Source organism: Cupressus sempervirens, chromosome 8 (assembly GCF_028749045.1).
Source record: "Cupressus sempervirens isolate cs-2001-9-10 chromosome 8, ASM2874904v1, whole genome shotgun sequence".
Lineage (NCBI taxonomy): Eukaryota > Viridiplantae > Streptophyta > Pinopsida > Cupressales > Cupressaceae > Cupressus > Cupressus sempervirens.
In genome coordinates this window covers 150,448,971-150,462,934 of record NC_143125.1, presented here as the reverse complement: position 1 = coordinate 150,462,934, position 13,964 = coordinate 150,448,971, and the positions used below count along the sequence as shown (strand labels likewise).

At 35.7% G+C, this 13,964-nt stretch overlaps 1 protein-coding gene across 3 annotated transcripts in view; it reads left to right on the top strand.

The window, feature by feature from the left end:
• The window catches only part of LOC149541997 (kinesin-like protein KIN-14C), a 31,000-nt gene extending 26,278 nt beyond the window's left edge, over nucleotides 1-4,722 (top strand). For 2 of the 3 annotated variants that reach the window (XM_089797045.1, XM_089797046.1), the window contains 6 exons: nucleotides 2,766-2,927; nucleotides 3,088-3,275; nucleotides 3,444-3,525; nucleotides 3,636-3,740; nucleotides 3,887-3,991; nucleotides 4,079-4,722. In XM_089797045.1, the coding sequence (XP_089653171.1) occupies nucleotides 2,766-2,927; nucleotides 3,088-3,275; nucleotides 3,444-3,525; nucleotides 3,636-3,740; nucleotides 3,887-3,991; nucleotides 4,079-4,264 (828 nt within the window). In that variant the 3' untranslated portion in view covers nucleotides 4,265-4,722. The remainder of the gene's footprint in view (nucleotides 1-2,765; nucleotides 2,928-3,087; nucleotides 3,276-3,443; nucleotides 3,526-3,635; nucleotides 3,741-3,886; nucleotides 3,992-4,078) is intronic. The other variant, XM_089797047.1, reaches the window with a different exon arrangement.
• The last annotated feature ends 9,242 nt before the right edge of the window (nucleotides 4,723-13,964 follow it).

Here is a 13,964-nt window from a genome sequence, read left to right as displayed (position 1 = left end):
TCTAGTCATGCTTAACAATTAGAAGCCCTTTTAGGGTCATAACAAAGAGGAAAGGTAAAAAAGAAAGCAAAAAACATAAGTGATTTTTTTATTATTTCCAATTAAACATGCTTGCTGCTGCTAGCCGATTTTTGGTGATTTTTGATGGTGATTCAGGCGGTTTTTTGAGTGAATCGCCGATACATGTGATTCAGGCGATTCACCTGATGAAATCGCCGATCATGATTTCCGACACCAAAAAAATCGGCGTGCATGAATCTGATCGCTGAATAGGTGATTCACGCGATTCTCATTACTATGTTTGTAACTGTGTGTCCTCAATTTTCATCGATAACCTCCCTATATATCCTTCCTAAAGGGTATGTCCCTACAAGGGACATAACCCTTCCTTAATTAACATAATTAATACTCCTACAAGTCGGTGATCAGAATGTTATTAACACAATCTTCTTACTGCTCTTTCTGCATTTGATTTTGTGTACTGTCTTGTATGAATGTTATGGATCACATTCTGTGATCCATCATCAGAATGTTAGAGAGCTCAAGTAGTAAAAAACACACACAATTGAACTCAGAAAGAACACTGTGAAAGTATTATAGGTTCTAGAAAACTGATATCCTTAGCTGGATTCTACTTAGTACATTTGGCTCATATTCTAATGGTGTGAAATATTTGTTTTTGTTCTTGTTTTTCATCCCAACTTCTCAAGTTTTCATTTTTCTTATAAGATTCCTAGAGACTGCATGTTTTCATATATTAAGGCATTTTCCTAGAGACTGCATGTTTTCACATATTAAGGCAGTCTCTTAGTCACTGAATTTCCTACCAGCAAATGCAGAATTGATCCTAAAATTACAAATTGTTTGGCCTCCAATTCTTTTCGGAGATGATTGAAACTTTATAGTATCGAATCTATTTGTTGTCTTGTAAACCTTATCTGTTATAGGTGATACAATTTTTTCACTGTTTATTTGGTCCGCGCCTCATTCAAGTCTTTGTTGCACCTTTCAAGTATTAATTACTATTGGGTGCTCAAGGGATTTCAAAAATGCTGCGTATACTTTGATTGGTCTACCTATTTTTGTGCTCCATTAGTTGATATAAATATTTTAAGTTCACTGCTTTTCCCGTTTTCATCATTGTTGTTACAAGCAGAAAAATATTTTATGGTATACTAACTCCCTATCACTCTAAACTCACGCAGGTTCAGTCACAGTTTTCATTGATAGAATTTAGTGTGTCTCATCTATTGTTGTTTGTGGAAGCATGCAGTGAGTTTGATGATTAATTTTGCTGCTATTTCAGTTTGTAGATTGGGAACAGTCAGAGTCCACTGTTGTCATTCTTTAACTCTATTTTTATATCCTGGTGGTTCACTTAAAGTTTGTTCTAAAAGTTTAAGTACTAATAGGTTCTCATTTCTAAGCAATATGTTACTTTTAAAGTTTTATGTTTGTTTTTTTACCTTATCTTACCCTTATTAATTAATACTCTGTCTACACAATACTTAAATATTATTATGTTTCTGATTGGAGAATGTGTACTGCATGGTTGCAATCTGTCAATTGGCAGGGTATTGCAAAGTAACAAATCAATTGTACATCAAAGCGATCATTAGATCAAGCCAGGTGAAGGATATGGGTTAGGAGTATAATTGGTTTTATGTAATAGATTAAGGCTTGATTTGAACTCTGTATTTATCTATATCCTATTTAATACTCTTCAAAAATAGTACTTTTGTAAATACTGGATTTCAATTTTCTCTTAATTTTCTTCTTTAAAAAAATCAAAGCTAATTGATGATTTTCTTCTTAGAGAAAATTTGTTTTCTCTTTCTAGGTTGACAGTTCAGTTGCCTTCCATAGTAACTGCATGCTATGGTATTGCTTAATTGGGTTGATAGGCTCTTCTGTGTTCTGAGGTTGGTTTGGGGTTTTTAGAAACCTTGTTGCATTTTATAGAACCACATAAACATGCATGTATATGCTTTAAAATCAATTTTCTAATAAAGCTAGTATGAATCTTCCTATTGCATAGGAAAGCATTCGGCAAACAACATGCATATATAATAGTTTATGCTCTGCAAAAATGAAGTGTCGATGCTGTTATTAACTGTTTGAATAGTTTGCCCTCCACTGTGAATCTACAATTTAGTAAGCATTTATGGATTTAGTATGAAAAGCATTCTAGCCTATGGCTTTTTGGAAGATATATAATGGGCAGTGGTGACAAATGCAGTTTTCCAAGTTTCTCAATAGATGGCATAACCTTCCAATACTTGTATGGGCCTTCTACTAAACTATATATTGTATAATTAATTTTCACTTTTCATTATTTTAGTTATCAGCAGGCTATGTGAAGTCTTTCATTTGGTGGATGGATATTCTAGCACAATTTTTATTATTATCATGTCACTTTTATTAAAATTAGCTGATTTCATTTTTATCTACACTGAATCTGGAAACGGTGACTGGTTTGTGGAAATGTTGACTCTACTCTTTTGGTCTTCACATTTTCCCAAGTGTTCTTATAGATTTTCATAATCTTTCAAAGCTTGTTTGAGCATTATATTACAATATAAATTACATGAACAGTTTTTATTTACTTAGTTATTGGCAGATGAATATGTGAAGTTTTTCATTTGGTTGAGCAGTTTTTATTTACTTGGTTATTGGCAGATGATTATGTGAAGGTTTTCATTTGGTGGATGGATATTTGACCAGAAAACAACATTTTGTTAATCCTTTTATCTTTTCTTTGGCAGGTCTGTATTTTTGCATATGGGCAGACAGGTTCGGGGAAAACATATACTATGCTTGGTCGACCTGATGTGGATTATCATAAGGGCATTATACCAAGGTCCCTGGAACAAATATTCAAGTCAAGTCAAGCTCTTCGTTCTCAAGGCTGGGATTTTAAGATGCAGGTTGTTAATAACTATCCTCTATTACATTGACAATTTTAATGAGCCTTGAATGAGTGGACCTTTTAACATACTCTGAATGATTAAGGAACAAGAGTGTAGGCTTAATCTAGCTTTGTAAAGATTTTTGACCCTTTGTCAATACATAAATTCTACTATCTAGGCATCCATGTTGGAAATTTACAATGAGACTATTCGTGATCTTGCTCGGGCCAACTCCCATGATGCTGGAAAGCAACATGTTGTAAAACATGATGCCAATGGGAATACCTTCGTCTCAGATCTTACCATTGTTGAAGTTACAACTTGGGAAGAGGTTTCTTCACTTTTGAATCAAGCAGCGCAAAGCAGGTCACTTTATGGATAGTCAGTGATGTGAATTTCATGTTTTTTTCCTTAACATGATATGGTGTTTATTTTGGAAATATAATGTTCAGATGATAGTTTAATTGGTTTCCAAATATAATTTTGATGGTTTTATGGTCGTGTTTCCTTGCCCTTTTCATTTATTGGTTATAGGACAGTAGGAAAGACTGCAATGAATGAGCAATCCTCGCGTAGTCACTGTGTCTTCACTCTTAGAATTGCTGGTTCTAATGAGGTACATGAGCTATCTATATAATATACTGTTGGGTGTTATATGATTGGAAATGCTTGTTTCGTTTCTGCAACAACTTGGTGATACAAAACTTGTTGATTTGGTGGTGCCAGAATACTGAACAACAAGTTCATGGAGTTTTAAATCTTGTTGATTTAGCTGGAAGTGAACGACTCTCAAGGAGTGGAGCAACAGGAGAACGCTTAAAAGAAACACAGGTTTTGTGAGATTTGGTTTTTCATTTTTTGAATAATCTTTTTATAAATTTTTAGCGGGATAATGGATCATCCTACATTTTTTAATAAAGGACAATAGAATTTAATGTTAAATGGTTTATTAACTAATGTCATAAATCTGCTTGCAGGCCATTAACAAAAGTTTGTCAAGTTTAGGTGATGTAATTTTGGCCATAGCTAACAAAGAGCAACATGTACCTTACAGGAATTCAAAGCTTACATATTTACTTCAGGTAACACTGTCTGTAAGCAGTCTTGTATGATTAAATCAAACACTTGTTTCCTACAATACTAATTTTAATGAGCATTTTACCATGCAGCCATGCCTTGGAGGGGATTCTAAGACTTTAATGTTTGTCAACATTTCACCAGATCCGAAGTCATTTAACGAGTCTTTGTGTAGCTTAAGGTTTGCTGCCAAGGTCAATGCCTGTGAAATAGGTGTGCCAAGGCGGCATACAAGCAGTAGAATCAGTGATACTCACAGTCGATCGAGTAACAGCTAGAATTCACTGGTTATGTATTATTTTATATCTATGGTTCAGTGTGGCTTGGTTTGACCTGTTGGTGCTGGAACAACAGGCATTACCATTTTGATGTTGACATCTGCTATCTATACACCAGGACATGCGGATGGCCTCAGTAGTTATTTCAGACACTGAGATGATCATGCTTTATGCAGGGATTTGATTGCTGGAGTATATATCCTCAGCACATTCAGTACTGTAAATTTTTATACCGGGTGTAGGTTTAGCCTGGTGCATTATACGGGTTTTCTCACAAAAGCGTACAACTTTAATTATATTGTAATGTGTACACTAACAATTCTTGGTTCAGACAATTTCTACTAATTGTTCACATATTTATTTGTGCAAGGATTCATTTGGGTGACAACTTTGAGTCGTTCAGCTTGTGGGACATAATCTGATAAAAAAGTTGAATTAAAGGTACTAACTCTTTATGACGACAGTGAATCATTTTCTTGAGAATCAGAATGCAATTGGATAATGATATTTTGTGTCACATGCCCCCAAAAGCTCAAGTTTAAATGGACATCTAATTTATAGAAAGTGTGCAGTGAAATAGTTGGTCTTTATCTACCAATTATCTTACCTTGTTGCTTAATTCGATGATGGGGAGGATGATCTTGACACTGAAATAAAGTTACCTCATTATATGCTTGGAGCAGTCTATTAGGAAGTGATGATTTTATGTTACCTTGCTAAAATAAATGTTTCAGTTATCTACTTTGCCTGTGCAAAATACAATACTACTAGCACTTGCACGAAAAGGAGGTGCAATGTTGTGTCGATCATAATTGATATAAAATGTCATACAATCTTGATTGGTGTATAGTTGAATTATAGCTTTTTATTTGCTGAAATTTCTTCCCAATTTTTTTTCCGAAGAATGAGTTGCACTTTTACTGTTCGTCTTTGTGAAGAGGTGAATTTGAGTCATGTGCCTTTGGTTAGACCGAAAAAGATGGATTGCAACGGCCACACACACACACACACACATATATAAACAAATGATCTATCACGGATTCACAACAATATACAGACATATGACTGGCTCAATGCACTCTTTGCCGCTCTTAGAACTGTTAGCTGCTGTAGATTAATTAACATCTAACATTGCCCAACACAACATACTGGATCAAGTGATCAAAGTAACCAATCAGCTACTTTAAACTATGCAACTCAATTTGCATTCTGAAAACTTATTTATTGGGTATATAGGATGTTGAAACTTGAGAGGATGGCCCAGCTAAACCAGCTCCACATAGTGACCATTCACATATAGATATTGTAAAGGGTACCTAAATAAATAAAAAAGACACCTATTGTGGGTTACATTTTATCAAAGGCATTTCTCCCTAGCTTCGTCAAGTCTAAATAAATCAATCTTATGTGTAATGACGAGTCAACCTGATCTACAGGAGATTATATATCAGTCTCAAATCGGCTGACAACTTTATCATCATAAAATCTTTATCCTCGTCTCCCAGGCTGGGGAAAGTTGCATTGCACAATTCAAATATCTATTTCTAATTTTTAGACACAGATTTGCCCACAGGTCATTCTTCCGACATCGAGATTCTTTTAATATCGGGGTTTCTGTGGCAACTTGTTTTGAACCAATTCAGATTACAGCAGGATGGCAATCTAATTATGAGACAGTATTATCACCTGCTTTTAAAAACCCTTCTGAAACAAACTTTACTCACGACAGTGAACAAGGACCCAGACAACAAGTTTCATGTCTTGGTTTGGATATTGTAAAGGATAGCTGCTCAAGCATTAGCATGAGCTTAATGCAACCAGCCTTTCAATTATCGGAAAAGTTCATGTGCGAATGAAATTTCTTCCCGGGAGAAAGGTGGCCTGTGATTTTTTGGCACTAGGATTGTCTACTTCAAGAAACACTTGGTAACTTGTGATGGAAGCACTCTTCTATTTCTGATGCATGGGAAGAATGTGGTAGGCAGGCAGGGCTCCGGCGAGTGAATTTAAGACTTACTTGACTTTATTTATAAATAAAGCTCTTTAGCATTTGATACATTTCACACAGTTTTAATCAGACAATCCCCAATTCTGTCCGGGTCATGCTGTTCACTCTTCGAATAAAGAGATAAAGCTATAATGAATACTGTTGCATTGGACAATTCAAACGGTAAGCTGGTAACCAATATTATTCTTCAGAGGATACTATATGTTCAGGGATTAGTATTCAATATTCTTCTCACATTTTCTTGGCAATTGATGCGTTCTAAAACTGTACTGAGGGTATTGATGGTGTGGACAAGTCTGTGTAGATGTTGTCTTTAAAGAGGAAAGAATATAGTCTATAAGGATTAAATGAAAGATGCAAGCTAATCTTTTGGTAAAACACACTTCATCAAAGGTTCAATTTCATTTTAACAGGTGCGGATGAAGCTTGTAGCATTTTAGGTTGTACAGTTACAGATCAAGCAAAAACACAATAAATTTGCAGCTTCGATTTTTTTTTCCCCAAAATTGCAAAAAACACAACAAACTTTTACGGAAATTTTAGTGTGAATTTGTATTGATTTCAATGGTAATAACAGAAAACAACACAATCTGTAAAAAAAATGCTGAATTTTCGCAGATCTGAAGGATTTTTGTTTGAAAAAGACAACTTTCGGTGCTTCTTGGGAGGATAGCCCGCTCCTTTCAAAGTTACTTGAATAAATTGGTTACTGTCCAAGACATCTGTGGTGCTTTTCATATTTCTCTGGTCTTACCTACTCGTAGTAATATAGTTGAGAGAAATCGATACAGAAATGTATGCGTTTGGGAAAACATTTTGAAGCCGCATTCACTCAGTATATCAATAATTGTAATGCAGAAGTTGCATGGGACTTGAAATGTAATGCAAGTCAATTTCCTCTTTTGTGATGCTTGCAACAATTATAACACCTAAGTTGCTCAAGTATTTAAGTGTCTCTAATTCATTTACTATTTACGTCTTTTAAGTTTTTATCATAAGTTTTAAAAAAATTATACTTTTGAATATTTTAATTTTATAAATATTTAATTATGTCCAAGGCATATACAATGATAGTAGCCATTTTTAGTAGGGGAATATGTCAAGGAATATTCTATGTTAAAAAAAAAATGGAAGGCAGTTACAAATGACACATAAATAGGAGAGAAATAAAAGTCTTAAAAAAACGAAAAAAAAGTCCACAAAGTATTTTCAAAACATAATATTAATGATATATTTTTTTCCCTAAAACTTCAAAATTTAAAACCAAAATCTCTTTTTATTAACATATTAATTTATTTTACAATTTAACCATTTTTTTTTTTGGATGGGTAAGAGGTTGAAGACAAGATTAATTATCACGTGTTGTGATTAATTATTATTATTTATAAAGTGTGAGTAGACTTGAACTCAAGACCTCTTCGATAAGAGACAATAAATTGGATCAAGGCTTACTTTTGGGCAATAAAGTTATTGTCCCTTTGGGGTGTTACATACAATCTTGTCTTCTATTGAATCTTGGTTGCATCGAAACAAACATTTATTTAAGTCGACTCATCATGAAACAAATCGCTAGTGGTGAATCGATAAGTAAGCTAAAGTCCCCTCGGATTCTCTCCTCGTGCCCACCCAAGTCTTTTGCATATCGAGACAAAAGAACAATAATTTGTTTAGGGAGCGTTTCAAGGTTGCCGGGAGAGGGAATCAGGGGTGGGGCTCGGTGCAGAGGATAGTCGCCCTACCATGGCTCGTAGGGGGCGGGTGGGTGCCCTTTATTATATTATTCTTCAATAGGAAAGCTTTCTTCACATGTTCCTGTCCCACCGGTGTGCATGCAGAGTGCCTATTGTTTATTGTAGGCTCTGCACCACGAACAATCCATTGTAGAAGGCGGGTTTAGCTCAACAGAATAATTGGGTCACGATTTTCTTTGACTGATAGGTGGCAATCAACGGGCATCGTATTGGATTGACATCACATGCAGGTGGTAGGGCGATGTCTCTTGATCTTGGGGGTGCTGGTTTAGCAACCAGAGGGAGATTTGCATGCATACCTACAAGGTCCCAGGCCAATTGAACCTGCAAGTCAAGGAGGGGAGAGGAGAGGGAATAAGGCCCTACCATTCTATAGGTAGTCGCAGTTTCTAATCCGTTCCTGGTCGGCACAGTCAAGCTAACGTCCTTTTGGATGGTGCCTTAAGTTTGCAGATGCATCAGTCATCCCTAACCAAAAGCAAGAATGAATACTGGAGCCCCCACCCATCCCCGACCTCTACTATTCTATGGGGTGACGTTATGTTCTTTATTCATGTATTAACATCAATTATAGATAGTAGTGCCCATATAATTGTAGGGACTTGAATGCTAGTGCCCTACCATTCTATAGGTGCATGCAGAGGGCCTGTAATGGTTCTTAGGCTCATCTTCATGCCCAATTCTCCCTACAATTCTCATGGGCAACCCTTTGTCGGCAACCACACCCTATAGAATTTTAGGGCATTGCCCTACTCTGAAGGGGGGTAAGGAAGTCAAGATGATGGATTCCTGAATGGTAGGCGTGCCCCCCTTTCAATTTATAGGGCGTGCCCCTGCATGCCCCCGCCCAATAATCTGCCTATAGCCTATCTTGCCTAACCATTAAAATTTTGATCATTAATAAAATTAAGTTATTTTTACGTTTAAACAAATCAAATTTGATTTATAAACTTATGGAGAACATTAAAAAATGGACCACATTTGCTTATCTTTGTTGTTAATAGTTTTAATTTTATTATTTAAATTTGTATTTTATATTATTTAAGTTTTAAATGTTCAAATCTATTATAATTCTCTTATGAATTTATAATAGAAATGTCTCCACCTAAATTGAAATCGTAACTACAATTTTAAGCATGATGTTAACATCAAATCTAACCATAATAATAGCCATAGTCTAATTGTTAAAAGACTCATATTATGTTTTTAATGGAGGGAAGATAGAGGGGCACTTGGTTAAAAGGGAGGGAGGGGGAGAGAAGGGGTCATATCTAGACAGAGATGGGGACTCGTATTACGTTTTTAATATCTAAAGATGCTTCCAATAAAGAGAGGGATCTACTGGTGAGATAAGGGAGCAAAAAGTGAGGGGGTGATTTTACACACGCACACACACACACACACGCGCATGCACACACACACACACGCGCGCGCGCGTGCACACACGCACGCACAGACGCGCACACACACATACAACTACAATTTTAAGCATGATGTTAACATCAAATCTAACCATAATAATAGCCATAGTCTAATTGTTAAAAGACTCATATTATGTTTTTAATGGAGGGAAGATAGAGGGGCACTTGGTTAAAAGGGAGGGTGGGGGAGAGAAGGGGTCATATCTAGAGAGAGATGGGGACTCGTATTACATTTTTAATATCTAAAGATGCTTCCAATAGAGAGAAGGATATACTGGTGAGATAAGGGAGGGGAGAGTGAGGGGGTGATTTTACACATACACACACACACACACGCGCGCACGCATGCACACACACGCACGCACACGCACACACACATGCGCAGGCACACACGCACTCACGCACGCACGCACACACACAGATGCACGCACGCACCTGCACACACACACACACAACAATAATACTAATTGTGATGTAGATTGTAAACCTAAATGTAATCATAAATATAATCATATTATTAAACCCTTATCCTAATCCTAACCCTAAACCTTAAACCTAATAATATATTACTGAAACCATTATACTAACGATAATGTAAATAATAAAGATAAATGATAAATATAATCATATTATTAAACCCTTATCCTAATCCTAACCCTAAACCTTAAACCTAATAACATATTATTGAAACCATTATACTAACGATAATGTAAATAATAAAGATAAATGATAATACTATATCATAAGTCCATCAAAATCTTAACACCAAAAATAATGCTAACCATGGTACTAATGCTAACAATATTTCTTATCATTTTCTTAACCTTAACCATAACAAAAAAATTAACCCCACTCTAAACCCTAACTCTAATCACTAGCCCTAGCCTCAAACACTACCTTTAATCAAATCAAATATGACCCCTAACACAACCACTTTGAACCTTATCTCAATATGTGTGTGTGTGTGAGAGAGAGAGAGAGAGAGAGAGAGAGAGAGAGAGAGAGAGAGGTTTGTAACTCTAAACCTAACCTTAACCCTAACTCTAAGCCTGTTTGTAACCTTACCTCTATAAATCTAATCTAAAACCCTATGTTATCACTTACCATATTGTAAGTGTGCCCCTAATTGTATATGTGAATCTAACCCCAATTCTTATGACTAATCATGGTCCTAACCTTAATCCTATGTCTAAACCTTCACTTATCCTAAGTTTGACCATAACCCTAACACTAGCTCTATTCTTAGTCATAAGTTTAAATCAATACATAACTTGATTGCTAAATGTAAACCTTTTCCCAACTGTAATTCTTGACCCTAACTCTACTCTTGAATCTAAGCCCTAATCACAAGCCTAACATTTACTTTATCATAACTTTGACTCTAATCATAATTCTATTTGTTCAACTACTAGAAATAAAAAATGTCACTCTACTTTTCTAATCCAATTCCTAACCCTATCTATCATCATAACAATTACTTGATCATATGCCTCACTCTGTTCGAGATGTATAATGATGAGCTTGAGGCTTTTCTCAGTGACTCCTTGCTTCGGGGTGGTGGTTGTCATCTACACCATGTATTGATCTCCATCCTTCTCTTTGTTGATGATGTGGTTCTTCTTGCTTCTTCTCTTGAAGGTCTTTAGAGGCTTTTGGATAGACTTGCATCTTTTTGCGAGATGAGACAATTGGTTGTGAACCTTGAGAAGACTCATGTTATGGTCTTCAACGGTTTGAAGACCTCACATCTCCACTTTCACTTCCAAGGTCGGGAAGTTGAGATTACATCATCTTACACATACCTTGGGGTTAAGTTTTTTGGATCTCATTTCAGCTTGAGATCAATCATTCAACCTTAGATCAGTAAAGGGTTGGGTTCCCTTGCTATGCTCGAGAGACAGTGCTTCAATCACCACTTTCAGGACACATTGTCTAAGCCATCCTCCTGGATTTCTTAGTAAGACCCACAATGCTCTATGGTTTGGTGGGTTGGGGTCCTTCCTTTTCAGACTCAGATTGGGCCATGAGCGAGTGCACCCATACTTTGCTCCTCCATCGGATTATTAGATGTCATAGATCTATCCCCCATAGTGTTAGTTTGGCTGAGTTTGGAGCTCACCCATTTAGGCTTGCAACCATTTTTTACTTGATCTGGTTTCTCCACCATCTTCGTGGCTTTGTAGATTCAGCTAAAGGCCAACACAGATACCCTTATTTAGCCTACTATTCTTTAGTTGCTATTGCAGACTTTGATCCAGCCACTAGAGCCTGCTATTGGTATGCTTAGGCTACTAACCTGCTGAGTTCAGTTGGGATCGACATCGACCGTCTCCCTCCCTACCAGTTCTCATTGGACGCTCTTGCTCATCTCCTCCCCTCTCGATAGGAGTTGAACGTGCATGTCAGACTTGACATCTACATGTAGTATATTATACGGACCTAGGTTGATCCTCCAAGGGGACTATGTCCAAGGATGGATTTCTATGTTGAACACTTCTTAGATATTTGGGATGAGATTATTGTACGCCTACTTACACAAATATTGGACACACGCCCTACGTATCTCCCTTGGTTCCTTCAGGGTGGGCTCGCACTAACTCTGGATCCAGGTCAATCACCATATTGCTAGAGAGGATTGGGTGTGTAGATTTTGTATCTTAGCAGAGGCAAAATTCGAGATCCATTTCCTTTTCAGATGCCCCATATACTACGAGATTAGAGGGAGATTTTATTGTCTGTTTAGAGATTGTAGATCCCTTTCAGATTTTTTTAGGTACACAGATCAGTGTTGCATTGCGCTCTATCTTTGCGAGTCCTTACAGCTTCGCGACCATACTTTACAACTATCATTTGTAGGAGTTAAACCCAAGCACAACTTATTATGACCTTCTTCTCACCCTTAGCTCTGGCTTGGGATATGAAATGACCCTGCAGTTTCCTTAACATGGGCTATTCCAGATTTGTGAGACCCCGAGGGGACCTCTTCACCAACAACACTCCTCTTGTAGCACTCAGCCTCACCATAGGGCCTATGGTAGCTACCAACCATATTAGTCGTTGTTGGACTTTTTCCCTTTGAGGACGGATAACTAATCTTTTCCCTGATGTCTCCTGCCTTTTTCTTCATTTATTTTACTTGTTCTTTTGTGGACACTGTTTGGTGCTCCATTTATATGCTATCTTAATGGTGTAAGCTTCTAGTCCCATAGACCCAAGTTGTGGTCTTTTGTTGGACATTAATAGAATTATCTATTATCTAACCCCAATCCTAAACATACACCTTATCACTAAACCTAAGTCTAACTGTAACCCTAACCATATTCCTTCTGCTAAGTCTATCTATAACTCTACTTCTAACCCTAAGCCAATCCCTAACCCTAAATATAAATCTAATTATTATCATAACAATTACATTAGGGAAATGCCTCACTTTAACCTTACTCCTAACCTTGGCCCTATTGCTAAACCTAAGTCTAATTGTAACCCTAATGACATTCCTGATGTTAAGTCTCCATGTATCCTTATCCATTACTCTATTCCTAACCCTACCTATAGAACATGTAAACTAAAGATTACAAAATTTAAAATTAAATAAATTACTAACATTATACTAAATTGAAGAAAATCAATCATGTGCTCAAGTTATGCAACACAAACACTACATATAAAAGATTTTCTTCAAGTAATGCTAAATTTATATAAAAATATTATCATCAAGATTCCTTCAAAAATGTTTTGCATCATTCATCACTACTGCTACTAGCTTATATATATATATATATATATATATATATATATATATATGAAAATAGATGTCTCAAGAAGGATTACTCTCAATATACACAGAAACATATACATATACAGTACACACACACACACACACATAATGTTGGTTTATACATACATACATATACATATACATACACGTACATATACATAAACACATATATAATGTTGGTTTGTCCTCTCTTTTGGTATATTCTAATTTGAACACAAAAGAATTTAAGTGTAAAAAATAATCATTATGCACTATAACATCACTTTTATTTAAATTGCAATTATTTTGATTTTAAAAATTAATTAAAAAATATATAGCAAAAAATTTATGAAAAATATATATAAACTAGATTTCGGTGGCAAACATCTATATTTTAAAAATTAGAATTTTATTCTTTCTATAAAAATGTTATGGATGTGGGACTTAAATGTCATTTTTTGAAAAATGGTGATTAGTATAAATGCTCATTAAATAAAAATATGCCCAATGTATTTCTAATTGTTAAAGCATGTAGCTTCGGTCTGACAATAACTGCGATATGCATAGTTGAAACCTATGGTCATATATATATATATATATATATATATATATATATATTCTGAGATCATTTAAGGCATGATCAAAACTTATTCTGATTCCTTTGACATTTAGATCAGTATCGATCTATGCTTTATATCAGGTTGTAGATCATAAAAAAGTTGGTAATACATTGTTAGACATGTATTAAGTTTGTACGAAATCG